Source organism: Urocampus carinirostris, chromosome 6 (genome assembly GCF_059441175.1).
Source record: "Urocampus carinirostris isolate Australia breed hairy pipefish chromosome 6, RoL_Ucar_1.0, whole genome shotgun sequence".
Lineage (NCBI taxonomy): Eukaryota > Metazoa > Chordata > Actinopteri > Syngnathiformes > Syngnathidae > Urocampus > Urocampus carinirostris.
Window position 1 is genome coordinate 33,259,666 of NC_142354.1, and position 16,549 is coordinate 33,276,214.

At 38.2% G+C, this 16,549-nt stretch overlaps 1 protein-coding gene across 1 annotated transcript in view; it reads left to right on the top strand.

Annotated features, from left to right (window-relative positions):
* Positions 1-16,549, top strand: part of ppp1r16b (protein phosphatase 1, regulatory subunit 16B) — a 91,429-nt gene that overhangs the window by 24,161 nt on the left and 50,719 nt on the right. The window contains exon 2 of the mRNA XM_088338793.1: positions 3,235-3,648. Within this exon, the coding sequence (XP_088194919.1) occupies positions 3,381-3,648 (268 nt within the window). The 5' untranslated portion in view covers positions 3,235-3,380. The remainder of the gene's footprint in view (positions 1-3,234; positions 3,649-16,549) is intronic.

Sequence of the window (16,549 nt, forward strand, 5' to 3'; positions counted from 1 at the left end):
CGCATAGTCAACAGCTGCTAACCACATCTCATTTAGCTGACTGGATTAAGGTCTCTGAGAAATTGTGATCATCATAAAAGGTGATTATGGATGTGCACAATATATATAATGCTCACGGTAACTATTCCATACACACATTAAGTAGGTTCTGACTGGTCAGCATTGTTATTTTATTGTGACATTTATATGATGTTCCTTGATTTCTCCCTCAAAATAGGAGTTACAGGTTTAAGAAGTGGAATACGATGCAATCAAATTAATTGTGTTAGGAAGAACAGTTGTTTGCTGTTTTGCACATTCCCAATTTTTGTTGCCATGTATTGCTACAGAAAATTCAACACGCTCCTTTATTTTAATTTTGTGATGAGATGAAAAAACTCCTGTACAATTATCAAGCTAATTCAATAAGAACTTTGAGACATAAGAGGTGTGAGGTGGTGTGTTTTGTTCAGTAGTGAAGGTATTGTAGCTCAATTAAATATTGTACTTTTTTATTTAAGTGCAATTATTGTCCAACTCCGGTCCAAATGTGGGTAATTATGGAGTACACAGTTTGTTTTACTTGACTGCAGGCGTGAACCTGTACATTTGTCCACACTTTGTTGAAGAGTCACATAAAGGAGTCGTGTCACGACAATTATTTTGTTTTGTTTTGTTTTGATGTGAAATTGTTCAAGAGAGGAACACTGTCTTCTCCGTCATGTCGACAAATGAGACTTTTCATTTTGTGAATGCAGCTGTCAAAACAAAATACACATTAATGGTGTCTCACCGCAAAAAAGAAATCTCTTTGACAGCGGGCAGGAATGTTTATCATCGTTCCCGCTATTCTCTCAGATGAGTTGCATCTATTTTCCCCTCTTTTTTATAAAAAATGTGCAATCCACTCTGGCATTCCTATCTGCTGCCAGGAAGCTGATTGAGGTCAATCTGTGATTTGCAAGCCTTGGACCCCGGGGAGCGGCCGTGATATCACAGCAGGCTCTTACAGCTCCTCTCTTCATATCTTCACGTTACTCTTACTTATTCAACATTGATTAGCAATTTGGACATTCAAATAATGAAACTACAGCCCTAAATGTTGGAATTATCTTTCTTTATACATATACTAATCTACATTTTTGGAATTCATATTCTGCACATTTATTCAAATGTTCTGCTATTAGCAAGGTTTTTTTTTTAGATAAAGGCCTACATGTGAATTAGGTGTTGACTTAATGTAACGAGGATGGAAAGGTGGATTAGTGATTAGCACGTCTGCCTCGCAGTTCAAAGGTAACAGGTTTGATTTTAGCCAAGGACTATGCAGAGTTTGCATGCAGTCCCTGTGCATTAGTGGGGTTTCTCTGGGCACTCTGTTTTTTTCCCCATGTACTAAAAACGTGGATGGTGTGTCAAAATCGTCCTTAGGAATAAATGTCCCTGCGTGCCTTGGCTGGCAACTTATTCCAGGGTGTCCACTGCCTACAGCTCTAAGTCAGCTGGGATGGGCTCCAGCATTCCCGAGACCCTCGAGAGGATAAGCTGCTGGTAGATGAATGTATGAAATATTGTAACTTGAATTGTGTATCTCATACAGGGTTTAAAGGGTCACTGTGCAGAAACGTTTTATTTGTTTAATGGCCAATCGTTAAAAGCAAAAACACTATTAGTTATATTGAAAACCAAAAAGATGTCCTGTGACATCAGCTATAGACTATAATACTTCTATCGACTGAGCCGATTAATTCCAATGAAATGGCAACGCCACCTTTATCCCGTCATTGTACTGATGCACATTAGTACCATGATGTGATTTTTTTTTTGGAGCCTTCTTTATATTGCATAGCATCACCACAACATCGTGCAAATTCGGATACAATGTGGCTTATATTCGATGCAGTATAATTACATTCCATTTAGTTATGTGTGTTATGTGGATAATTTTTGATTTGTAATGATCAAATTAAAATGAACTGCAGAAAAAAGAAACAATGAAAGCCTGTCTATGAAATAGGATAAGAAGCCTTTTGCGTCTAATGCACACTGCATCCTGAACCTTGCTTGGAATCATTTTAAGAAAATCAAGGAATTTGCTTTCCCATCTCTACTTTGTTGGCTATTCTTTTGCAAGATGACACGTTCAACGTTGCTGTCTTGAGAGTGAAAAAAAAGAAAATTGCTGCCAGCTTTTGTTGAAAATTGTTCTGGAACAAGTTCTGATTGTGCTACTTTAACCATCAATTTGGTATTTTTTTCCAATTTACTTTTGATTGTCACAGCTATTTTAGTGTGTGTATATTCAAGTAACTCTTGCATAATCATCGCTCGTACCAGAAATTATGGTGTGATTTATGACGATTGGTTTTATGACCCTGAGCATGTAGTTGTTAGACCGCTGCAGATAGATATATTAAAAATAAATAAATAAAAAAATAAAATAAAAAAATATATACGTAATATATATGTGTATATATATATATATATATATATATATATATAATCATTAGGTTATTAGTACACATTGTGGGTGTTATCCTTAGCCTGTCATGAGCCCAGCTGTGGTTTTGTCAATGCAAATGTAAGTGAATGTCATGCTAACTTTCAACTACTTCTAACACATTTGACAGCAAACAAATACAGAAAGTATAGTGCTTTATCGAAATTTCAAAGTCCTTTTAGTTTTTGCTCCTTCGAGTGGAACTTTCTGCCGTAGTTGTCGGAAAAACCAACTCGACTGCCCTAGTTTGCAAGCTTATCATTCATGCGCAGCCTCCAGGAAGCGGTTAACCTTGGTCGAATGAAAGTCGACGGATGTTTGAGGTTTGACGTAAAATTGACAGTTCAAGCTATAGTTTTCAGTTTGGTGAGAATCGGAAATTTTGACCTATTTTTAAAAGAACTAAATAATTCTATGAGTTATCCCTAAAAAAAATAAAGAAATTGTGGTCTAGTGGTCACACAGTGGATTCAGGCTTATTATGATTATTATTACTGTTGTTATCATTATTGTTATTGTTATCATTAGCAATTTTGGGCTGGGCTGCGAGCGTATTGTCAGACATTAAACCGATCTGTGAATTTGATGAATTTACCCCCAAAAAATCCCCAAAGAATCTCATCTCAAATTCTTCTAGGATGAGGGGAGAAATGATGGGGGATTCATCGATTTTAATGGAGAAAGATGATATGAGGTGAAAATATTTGAGTGTAGATCTCAACAGTCATGTTTCCCTCTGTTTCCTTGTCTCTCAGATCTCCTGCTGAAACCACCACAATGACTGCGATGACGACAACGAAGATGCTGACCGGAGGAGGCCGATACCGACGGTGCAGCCCTCGCTAAACGTCACCTGTTTGCATCATTCTGCATTCCCACCCCGTCCCTACGCTTTGCCATCATGGCCAACCACCTGGAACTGATCCATGAGCTGCAGCAGCTGGACAAGGTCCCCAGTTTGGAGAGGCTGCGGGCAGCCCAGAAGCGGCGCACACAGCAGCTCAAACGCTGGGCCGTGTACGAGAAGGAAATGCAGAATAAAAAGCGCAAGGCGGACAGGAAAGGACGGACCGCCAATGGATACCAGCACGCTGAGGTCAAAAGGCGAGTGTCGTTCGCCGCCAGTGTGGCGCTTTTGGAAGCATCGGCCAGGAATGACTCAGATGAAGGTAGGCACGCTTGTTGCATTTGGAAGAAGATATCAGTGAGACAATAGCAGGACTCAAATCACAAGTATTATTTTATCTTTCAACTAAGGATGCAACTAACGATTTCAATAGTCGACTACTCACCGATTATTAAAACTAATAATAATCATATTTTTTGATGAATTGCTGTTTTCTTAAATTTAGCATAAAGTTGATATAATTATGTGGCAAAATGTAATATACACCAGAAAAGTTTGTACAGTGAAAAATATAACTATCATTGAACATACAGCGGATTTGTTCAAAAATTAAATAAGAATGTCCTTTCAAAAAACAATAAGCCACATTGCTCGCTCCATAGGTGTATCAATTCATAAACCTTTGTCCATTTTTTAGGGACAGGCAAATAAATAAAAGCTTTAAATCAAGTTGACATTTTTTAATCCCTGTCAACCCGGGGTTTCTAACCTTTTCAACCAGAGCGCTACTTTGTACTACTAATCAGCGCAAACGGCACCCAGTTTGATTTGCATTTGTAAATCACAACTTATCATGGTATAACTATGTCTTTAAAATATTATTACCAGGTTAATTATTGCAGGTATGGTTGATAGACTTAGTCAATCACAAAAAAAATTATTTTACTTGAAAATCATAATGACCCAGCACTCGTTAGCTATTTTCAGAACAGGTCTACGGGCGCCTAAGCTGTCCTTAGTGGAAAGCCTGTTGCCCACGGGCACCAGGTTGAAGACCCCTGCTGTAAACAAAGAACATATTAACTCACAGACATTGACATTCATTGTTGATTATTTATATTTACATATTTACTTATATTTAGTTTTTTTTTCACAACGTCGACTAATCGTTGCAGCCCTACTTTCAAAACTAATCCTATAATCTAAAATCATATCCAGCCCCTTAAAGTTAAGGATATATATATATATATACTGATTAAAGAATATGATGTAAGAAATGTTCAGGAAATACCTTTTCATTTATGACAGTCATTTAACCGGACAGATGTTAAAATCTTAAACGAATCAAGTAATAATATTAATTGGAAAACTGGGTGCAAAAAAATAATAAGATGGGAACATTTGTAATTTAACAATAATAAAGTCAGAATATTACAAGAAAAGAGTTATAATTTAAAGGTGTAAAAGTCACATAAAAGTCAAATTTCCAAGACAAATCTATATTAGGGTTCTCCAAACTTTTTTCAAGCGCAGAGCTAGGTTTTGTTACTAGTTAGCTCAAAGGGCTCCCAGTGCGATGTGCATTTCTTAAATGACAATTATCATGTTATTACTATGTTGTTACTCTTATTATTATCAGGTTAATTGTTGAAAGCAGGGTTAAATAGACTCAGTCAACACATAAAAAAAATATTATAATAGAAAATCACAATGACCCAGTACTGGTGAGCTAGTTTCAGAACAGCTCCGCAGGCACATCAGCTGTTTTTAAAGTGCTTGGCATGAGACCCTTTATATTATATTATGGACATTGAGAATTCAACAATTCAAATACAATAATCTCAGGAATAAATAGACAAAAAATGAAACGTGAACCCCACGTGGCAATTTTAAAAAATGACTCAATGATTCTTTCCAATAAAAAAAAAAATCTTTAATTCTCAAGTCATAGTGATGCATCAATTGTGCCCAAGTTTATGAGAATGCAGATTGTATTGTAAAAGGTTTAACACATTGTAAATAATTTTGACTTCTGCTTTAATAACTTCTTTCGTAATCAATTCAGGATTCTTTAAAGTTCTTCTATAATATCAATATTATAAAATATATTTGTGACGCAATAAATGTCACGTGATTAATTTATAGAACATATATTTTTTTAATATTTCTGCTTTATTACTTCAAAGCAGCGACAGCACAAGGTCAAAGCTCAGAAAGCCGCGACTAAACAATCCCTCAACGTTTTGTCTCCCTTCTCGGAAAATACCACTTAGCTTGATCGCGTCCACTTGAGCTGCCAGTTAATGAGCCGAATTTGTTCAGCTAGGCCAATGTTTTATCACTGCGAGAGTAAATGGAGTTGTCACACTGAGTGCAAAATCTGCCAGTCTTTTAATTAAAATTTCTTTACGGATTGGAGCACAGAAGCCCGCCTTCCTCTTTTGGAGATAGTACAGTAAGTCAGTAAGTGCCACAAACAAAACAACATTTTGAATCGTTGCGATTCTAGTCCTGTGCCTGGCAGTTATCTTTTCAATGCAATTTTTCATTTCAATTCACTTTAACGTACAGTGCACTTCAGTGAGACAAATTAAACCACTGCACATCCTTTGCTTGAGCAAGCTGTCTTGAAAGTCTGGGGAAAGAACATTCTTGTGGAAATGTAATCTTGTGGGAGAAGTTCAATGGAATCATCAGATATGACAGAGCTGCTACAATTGTCTACGTTGCATCGGGCTCTCCTAAACTTTTCGACATGTTCCGGGCAAATCTCACTGAAGTCCTGGCATGATTTTTTGGAGTAAATCACAATTTAAATTGCCAGATTACTTTGGATTATCATGAAAACAGTAAATTACAGCTGGGACACATAGCAAGTATGGATTTTCTTACCACAAAAAATAAAAGGGTTGAGGATAGGGCATTACCCCATATTAACAGTCAGAAAGATGGTACTCTGACTTTCATGTTTCTTTGTTGCTGCTGTGGCAACCACAATTTACTGCTCTTTGTTTATTAGTGGAGCTTTCAAGACAACTTGCAGACGTCAATGAAATCAATGATGGCATCTTGGAAGAAGGCAGCATGTTGAAATGCAGTAAAGCAAATTCTCATTACAAATGTTGAAATGGTAATTTTTGTACATTTTGGATTGTTCCGGTTAACAAAATTTTTTAGCAAATTCTCTAGATAGCATCTCATTGTTTATCATTGCGTTTCTTTCCAAAAGGAAATAGTACCTCTGAAATAAAGTAAATAATTTTCATTGGAATAACTGATTTTTATTGCATCATGCGTCTTACTTTCTATTTTCGACAATGAAATTGTAAACTTACTTAGTTGTCGGCATAGATTTTTTTTGTTTTTGACAAACATCAACAAGACCACATCATACCTGGATTAACATGTTAATTTTCACATGACTTATTGGAAAAATCCTCCGCCAGTTGGATCCCCCAGCACAAGTGAAACCCTAATATACTCTCAACATGTCAGGAACCAGGAGCGGAGACGGGAACCCAATTGCGATAGTTTCTTAGTTTTTTTTGAAAAGAGACGTAAGCTGGCACCCACGATCCAGTGATCGTAGGTTGTGGGGAGCAGGTCACTCGTGACGCGGAAGTGGCACTTCTCTTGTGAGCGATAGCGGTGTCGAAGAGGGAAAAGCAGGTTGGGTTACCGGGGCGCAGGAGCAGAGACGTGATCAAACGGAAACAGGTCGAAGCCGGGAAACGTACAGGAGTCAAAAACAGGGACTTAGGTTCGGAAGGCTTGCCTTAGCGGGAGCTGAAGGTTCGCAACGATCGGACGCCGGTAACAGGGAGTCGGGGGGTTTAAAAAGTGGCAAGGAGCCAATCAGCGACCAGGGCTGTTGGCGCCACCGGGGCAGCCGCTGGTGCCCCGAATCAGTAATCATGACACAACATGTTTTTCACCTTTAAAAGTGTTGCAGAAAAAATGTGAATATGTGAGTGAACGTCTGGCAGGCACACTGTGCTGCAACTGTTATCCTGGATGTATTGGAGTCGTCTGACTACAATGCTCTTAATCAATATCAGCCTTTGAAAAATAAATTACTTGTTCGCATTTCCGTGCAACCTCCTTAGCTTTCGGAAATTCCGTGTCTGGCCTTTTACATTTTGATAGGATGAGATCAGTTTTAATTATAACCCAACGTAAATATTGCATGTGCTAATATGTTACACGGACACCACAGATTGCTTGGGTTAGGGACCTAATTGGCACTTGCACACTTGACACAGTACCTTCGATCTGTTTGCCATGAGCAATGGTGTAATAAAGATTACCAAGATGAAAGACAGTGGCAGGCTGGGACGTGGATGCTGGATGCTTTTCTGCATTTTTGGGAGGGCGACAACCTCTACTCTTCTGAAGTCCCATTGGTTGTCCGCCAAACCAGAGTAAATGAAGTGAAACCATGTCCTGTGAACGCCTTCTATGCCATGCGTATGTATTGTTCAATAATAGATTGCAGCGGCAGCCACGGAGATTAATGCCAATGTTACCTCAATTTTAACCAGTGGGCATAAAGCAATAAATGTAAACAGTGATATACAGTAAATGGACAGTCAGGAAAATTGGATATGCAATAACCACTACATTGGAATCTGAAGTGTAAATTCTGCCGCACTACGCTTCCATAATAGTTTCTACATTATGTATGAACCAGCTGGCTGTATAGAATCTCACTAAAGAGGGTATTTTATTAGGGGGTACAACTGGAGATAAAGCTAGCGGGGAGAATGCAGCCTGACTTGACACAGTTCTTAAACTTTTACTCTTTGTTTTATCTGGCAAAACGATCCAAACCAACTTAAGGCTTTCCAAGACTAATAGAATAAACAATTAGTAGCAACAGAAAAGTGGTCACGGCCCACCCAAAAAAACATTCAGCAGAAATTTGGAAATTCTAGAGTGTGGTTGGACTAACTAACTAACTAATTAACTGTCATGATTTGCCCATTGCCCTCACCTGTGCCCGCTCATTTGGCTCCAGCTGCTGCTCGTTTCCTGATTAGTTCCCCTCCTATTGAAACTCAACACTCTGATTCACTCCTTGTCAGTCCGTCAGCAAACCTCCGCACATGCAAGGCAAGCATTTTTTGACTCTGGCTCCCGGCTGTCCCGTCCTATCCTGTATCCTACTCGTCTGCCCCTGTCTTCCGATCGTCTCCGGCTACCTGACTTGATTCCTTCCTCTGACCACGCTCCGATCTCCCGTCCCGGCTGCTCGACTTGTTTCCGTCCACGGACTACGCTCTGATCTTCCGTCCCAGCTGCCCGACTTGTTTCTGTCCACCGACCACGCTCTGATCTTCCGTCCCAGCTGCTCGACTCGTTTCCGCCCTCTGACCATGCTCCGATATCATGGGCTACCTGCTTCTCCTGCCCAGCAATCACCTAATCGCTGGCGTTTGTTTTCCCGCGCCTAACTTTTCCTGCTTTCGTACTGAAGCTCGGTGTGAAACGTTACACATTTGGGTCTACCGTCGGTTCTGGCTGTCACAATAACATGTTTATGGGGTTCTTGTCTCACAATTTACAGGCTCTCCACAAAATGTTTTTCCATATTGAGGCGCAAATGTAAATTGTTACAATTCTTGATTTACAAAAAATAAGACCTCAAGCACTTGGCAAAACATTTGGAAAACCTGAGAGCAACTTTCGAACGACCACCAAACCCCATGTTTCCCTGGAAATTTAACTCAATTGACGCGGCCCAATAAAGAATTGCTATTGCAGCACTTGAGAGTGCATAGACATATGTATATTTTCTAAATGTGTGAATAACACAGACATTTAACTGTGTCTATTATTTACATTATTGTATATTACTCGTGATACTAGTTCATAGTTTTTGGATTTAATAAAATCTCTATCTGAGCCCTATACCAATATAAAGCTTAATTAAAATTATTTCTTAACAGTAAGTCTTCTATCTGTAATTATTGATTTTAATGATAATGTGTGCCCAGAGTACTCCAGTAAACATTTCAATAGATACTACAGTTGTGTAGAATACAGTTTTATTGATAATTAACTATTTCAAACAATAGCTAAAGTAGTTACTTCTTGCTGTTTTTATTGTATTATATTTTATCATGAGTGAATTTTCAACAACAACATTCACAAGGTTAGAGACAAGTGACAGCCCCACTAAACTACTGTTTAAGCCTTGAGATGCACACCTTGGAGTTTGGTTGTTATGCAATGTATAGATTTGAAGGATTGTTTTAACTCGATTGTTATGAATAGCAGCCGAGCTTGCTGCAGTTTTAACGGTCTGTTTTCACCAGTGACAACATGCAAATTACACCTCTTAGCAGTGGCAATTATAACATCCAGTTCCATATTGGAGGAGCCTCAACCTAAAATCCACGGTCCATTTTTAGACGTTCACATTTGCTTTTGGTTCATCGCCTATTTTTCTCAAAACATCCCACCATGTCATTAGCATGCAACAGCACACGAGGAGGAACGAGTAGATTTTAGGCTAGAGCAAGGAGCCGGGCGGCCCCATTGAAAGAAGGCTTGCTTAGTTTTTTTTGTGTGCAAATGAAGTCTCACAGGAGCTTTTTGTCTTGTACTTGTGCTCACTGTCTTACCGGAGCGGAGCGGCTGTGCCGCCAGGCATATGGTTGCATGCGAGCGGCACTGGAGCAAGGCATAATGTGATGAAATTAGAACACGTTACCGTTTGTGGGACTACTCAATGGCAATGGAGATGGCTGCCGGTTATTTCTTGATCCATCAAGAGTAATACTAGGGATGCACAATAACTGTTTTTTCCTACAAATATTGATAGCAGAGAAGTTCCCTCTTCTAGAGACCAATAATGATAAATAGGGTGGTCCTTAATGGGGGTCGAAAATTTTTTTTTTTAAATATTGGGCTCTGACCCCCCGCATATGTTCTTATATCGATAAAAACACACTGTGTGCAATTTTGAACAATTTGGATAATATTTAGAGGTAGCTCAACGACTTTGAAATTTCCCAAAATGGTAAAATTTTGGCAATTTTCGAGAAAAAACGGAAATCTTAACCCTATGTGTACGGCGTTTTAGAACATCCAATTTCAGTCCATTGCTTATAATTGTAACACAAGAAAAGTTACAAGTAACTTTGTACACTAGGTCTGATATAATGTGCGAAAAATCCTTATTTTTCATACCAAAATTTCAGAGGCCTTGAGCGACCTCTAAATATCCTTTGATTTTGATGAAACTTTGCCTAATTACGTTTTGTATATATTGGAACATATTCAAGGGGTCAGAGCATGAAATTTTAAAAGTCGAAAAATAAGGACCACCCTAATGATAAAGTTATAAGAATAATATTTTTAACTGCATGCTACATTTAGAAAAAAATAAAAACACACAGAAAATACAAATATTTTGGTTTTCCTTTATTTTGTTATTTACAATAACATTATACAGAACATGTCCTGAAAGGTAGTGTTGAAGAGATAAGAGCTTACCTTTATCAAATAACTGATCAGACAATCAAACAGTCAATCATTATGTATTTTGTATTATTGATGTCATCTATACAGTGATCCCCGCTATAATGTGATTTTCTTTTCACGGTTTCACTACTTCACAGATTTAGAATAGAATAGAATAGAATATGCCTTTAATATGCCTTTATTGTCATTTGCTTTGTGCATTGTGTTATGCATTCTGATTGGCTTGTAACGATCACAAAGATAGTGCTTACTGGTCATAAATAAATACAGTGGTACCTCTACTTACAAATTTAATTTGTTCTGGGAGTACCTTCGTAACCTGAAACATTTGTAAGTAGAGACACCTTCTGAATGTTAATCCATTCCAAGCCCTGCGAAAGTATGATATTTTTTTAATAAATCATAAAAGAACATCAGAACATAAAATAAATAAATGTTAAAATTCAATTACTGCTCAATAAAAAAAATGAGAGGCACACAATGTAAAAAAAACAAAGAAAAAAGGAAATTGTAAAAATATTCAACTACCTTTTAACTGGCCTCTCAGTTTTCTGGTCCTCAGCAGTGTTTTTGCCTCTCGTTTCTTGGAAAACTGATCCAATGACAACTGCTTTTGCAGACGTCATCATAATGAGCGATAGCCCCACCCGTCAACACATCCTAGGTGATTCTTTTCTCCAAATTCCAAGACTTTATGGCATTTTACCAAAATGTATGCGTGTATTTTGTGGTTTCCAATGTGATAGCTCTTTCTCGCGGTACCATATAGTAGACTGTTTACAGAGCGGTAAGAAGACACAAAGAGCATGTAGGGATTCACGCATACACACCGAGTGACCAAGTGTTCACAGAGCGGGAAGGGCAAATGAAGACTATGCTGGGATAAACGCATACGCACTGGGTTGCCAAGTAGAAGCGGCAAATGGCATTGTGCACTGCCCGGTATTTTTAACTTTGTATCCTGAAAAGGCTTTGTAACTAGAGTCAATATTTTCCCGTTCAGGTACTTTGTCACCCGAAACTTTTGTATGCAGAGACATTTTTAAGTAGAGATACCACTGTATCTCTACAGGGCGGCAGTAGCTCAGGAGGTAGAGCGATCGTTTTAGGATTAAGGGATCCCAGTTCGAATCCCGGCTTGTCCGTGTTACATGCCGAAGTGTCCTTGGGTAAGACACTGAACCCCCAATAAGCATGGCTGCACAGATCACGGCCGCTATTGGGAAATGTGAAGCACAATGTAAAGCGCTTTGGGAAGTCATTGACTTGAAAAGCGCTATATAAATGCAGATCATTTCATTTCAGATCATTTCATGTAAATGTTCGACGTATACAGTGCAAATTCTTGAGCCTGAAAAAGAACAATAGAGCCATCCATATTTACATTAGAGTCGCTCCCCTACTTACGACCATTCGACTCACGCAAAACGGTAGATACGAACATTTTTTTCGGGATGTCGAAAAATATCGGGACATTGCTGTAAGTTAGACTTTGTATTGTGTGCACCTTTTTCTAAGTAGAGGACAGTACTGTCATGCTTTTTTCCGCCGCGTGGCACTGTGAGAGGTCACCCAGTATCCACCCCTAAGAAGAAATCCGGCTTCTACTTCCTCGTTTGTGTGTAAACATACTACGTGTACTGTATCTGTAGCATGCTAGCGCGCTAAGAACTTTGACATTTTTAGCGTTTAATATCTCGTGCATGAATTCAATACGGTTGGTGTGAAGTGTAACAAAGAGGCGAGCCGTTTCTTTTGAAATGAAAGTGGATTAAGAAAGATTGATGCAGTTGAGAAAATGGTTGGATCGGATTTTTTTCACCCACTTTCTACCACGGAGGAAGTCGCCTAACTTTTGAACCTCATCTTCCAAAAGTAAGTTAAACTTGACTTTATGTATCTTAATAGAGCATATTATTTCATTAAATAGATAGATAGATAGATACTTTATTCATCCCCGTAGGGAAATTCACACTTCCAGCAGTCTACCCCGTTGTTTATTAACAAATTAACATGATGCCCTAGGGGTGCTTGTAGCGGAGTGGATGACGTCACGCCAGTCCAAAAGTTCGACATCCCTGCGGCAGATGGAAAACTTTTCTTTGTGAAAATCCAGGGATACACCACCTCGTGTTAGCAAGTCCGCCTCCTCTCCGATTCCCCCCGGCTTTCGTGTCTCTGTTTAGCGGCGTTGAAGCCGGATTGCTCCGGGTAGCTCCGGGTGGCTACAAATGTTTGTTAAATGTTAAATGTTTATTTTTTGGTACCAAACAATATAGGTTAGTTATATGAGCCTTAAACATTATTATATAAACCACAAACATACATTCCATACAAAATATGGCACTGAAGCAACTTACGAACAAATTCAATTTACGAGCGATTGTTCGTAAGTAGGGCAGCGCTTGTATCTACTCCTTTTTTAGGTTTGACGAGGTACTGTTGTTTTTCTGTTTATTTTCTTGGTTCATTTTTCTTTACTTGCTGTCGTTGTTGATGCTGTCTGTGTTTTGGGTTGGTTTGTTCGTTTGTTTCTTTTATATTAGACCCTCGCTGTATTACTGTTGCATAAGCTTAAATATTTCCATGTTTGTATCCTGTTGATCCAATTTAAAAAAAGGTTATGTTCTTTGATTTCAATGCATTTTATAATAAAAATAATTCTAAAAAACAATAAATGTCTCCACTTTACAAATTTTGCCTATCGTGGGCTCATTTTGGGACCTAACCCCACGATAAACAAGGGATTACTACATTGCTTCTAAACACTATAGACATGCTCTAATACTGAATGGCACACATGCTTTGACTAAGAAATCTTATCACTCATCCCTATCAAGTGGAATTACTTTGCTGTACACATTAGTATTTTTAATGAATCGAAATAAATATCGAAATGCTTATGCGTATAAGGGAAACCATGTTGAGCAAACGTAACGTTTGTCCAATTACAGCCGTGAAGGTCTCTCAAAGCAATGCACGTGGAGCAAAGTTATGGTAGTAATTACTTGCTGAAAGAGTACAGAACATTCAAATATGTACTTTACATTTAGTGTACTTCTAGTACTGAAATGAACACATAGTTTTGCAATGAAGACGATTGTTTGCGGACTCCACTCACTGCTGTCAATCTTAATCAATGAGCGCACCTAGGATTGTGAATCTTAATCTAATCAGCTTTCAAGCATAACATACAAGACAGAGTGAGAGGGAAAAAAAACTCAATTTACTCACTAAAGATCGGAAGCCTGTACAATCACAATAGCATTTGCATATCCAGATCCATGCGACTAATCTTGGCTTAGCTCTTCGATACCTCTCATGCATTATGAAGGGATAGAGAGGAAACGTGACCAAGTTGTTTTAATGCAAAGCAGGATACAAGTGTCGACACAAGCAGCAATTTGAGAGTTTTTAATTGGGAAAGGGGAGTAAAGCACAAAGCGCTCCAGTAGAGGAGGGATTAAATACAGAATAGAAAATCACAGTCCTAAAAATTAGGCAGCTAGTAAAAAAGGTAAAGTCTCATGAATTTTAGCTTGGTTGGTGAGGGAGGTATGACAATCTCTACTGATCCAAACAGACTATTCGACACGGACATGTTTGTGCTCGCTGCTTTTAATTACTTGAATTAATGAGCAACCAGTGTGTTCAAGTAGCACTACGTCGCCCTCTAGCTGATGTAGACAGACTCGGCCCTTACACTAAGACTACATAGAAAATGAACGATATACAGACGCTGCCCTACTAACGAAAGAGTTAGGTTCCGAATGATCATTCGTAAGTTGAATTTGTTCGTAAGTTGCTTCAGTGCTATATTTTGTATGGAATGTATATTTAAGGTTTATATAAGTATGTTTAAGGCTTGTATAAGTAACTAAAAAAAGTAATGAAAAAAATAAAAATTTCATAAAATAATATGCTTTATAAAGATAAATAAAGTTGAGTTTAACTTACTTTTGGAAGATGCGGTTCAATAGGTCGTCCTCCGAGGTGAAAAAGTGGCACAAAAAAGCGTTCTGACCATTTTCTCAGCCGCATCAAGCTTTCTTATTCCACTTTCATTTCAAAAGAAACAGCTCGCCTCTTCTTTCCACTTTACTATCTATCTATCTATCTATCTATCTATCTATCTATCTATCTATCTATCTATCTATCTATCTATCTATCTATCTATCTATCTATCTATCTATCTATCTATCTATCTATCTATCTATCTATCTATCTATCTATCTATCTATCTATCTATCTATCTATCTATCTATCTATCTATCTATCTATCTATCTATCTATCTATCTATCTATCTATCTATCTATCTCTATCCACCTACCTACCTAACCACCCACCTGAAGAGAAGAGATCTTTTCTTCCTCATCCCATGAGGCTCTTTAACTCTACCCGGCAGAGTAAAAGCCCACAGTAAACCACACCACCTACATTGCATATTACCGAATCTTATTGCAATATGTATTCTGTGTAGCACTATTTAGTTATTCTATATAACTCGCTACAGTGGGCATTTGCACGTCACACTGGGTATTTGTATATTGTATTCTTTTTGCTTTATTATTGTATTGGTCTCAGCTCAGGGATGCTGCTGGAAATGTGAATTTCCCTTTGGGGATGAATAAAGTATCTATCTATCTATCCATCTATCTATCTACCTAGCCACCCACCGGGTGGTGTGGCTCTTTGACTCTCACAGTTAAAAATGTCGGCTCTTTGTGTCAAACTTGTTCGCCACCCCTGGTATATACCGTTTTTCGTAAGTCGAATGGTCATAAGTAGGGGGGCATCTGATTTACAATAAAGAACATAAATGCTAGGAATCTTTCTAGTATTTTCCCTGTTGATGAGGGTTAGTACAAGTAACTGATTTACAATAACAGAAATATATACAATTTAATTCGACCTCTGTGAGCTACTCATTCATGTTATTTTTCTGGAGAATAAGACGCGCCATAGTTAAAGCCGCAGTGTTTTAAATGTAGCAAATAATTTGCGGCTTTCAATACGGAATTTATGATAATTATACGGTCTATTTTTTCGATCATGACGATAACTGTCCTTTATCGGCCCAATGATTATTCAGAGTCGCTAGCTGAAACCAAAGCTCAGTAACTTAACTCGGTGATATTTTTTAGTTATATTTTTGATGGAATTCAAGACTGCGTCCCTAAATGATTTGAACAAAACCAATTAACACAAATGTGTGCTGTTTGTAGATTGAAATGACCCAATACCGTTATGAAAAATGTACCTTATGATTGCATGTGTTTAGTGCTACCTCCTATGCAGAACTGCATAGCAATTGGCGAATGTAATTTAATGCTACAGTGATTAAATGCTGACGCAGTGGACTCAATATAATTTATCACCTGTGGCTCATCCCTGTTCATTTCAGCAAGACAAAATCGCTCATGACATTGTATTGGAGTACAGTGGTGTCCCTCTTCACAAATATAATAATGCTTAATCGGTTTTAATTAATGCAGCAATTATAAACACTGAGGGGTATTCATTGTAATGCTCCATTCACAAAAGCTGCATTAGGAAACAATTCGGCAAAACATACACAATTGATTATCTAATTGAGCAGAACTCATTGGAAAGAACATGCAGAGCATTTTCTGCTTTTGTTGTGTCCGCAGAGCCTTGTGATGTCGAGCTGCACCGCATTGCACGAGACCTGCTTCTAACACTTGTTACCATATGTAGAAGCACGGGTGGGGGC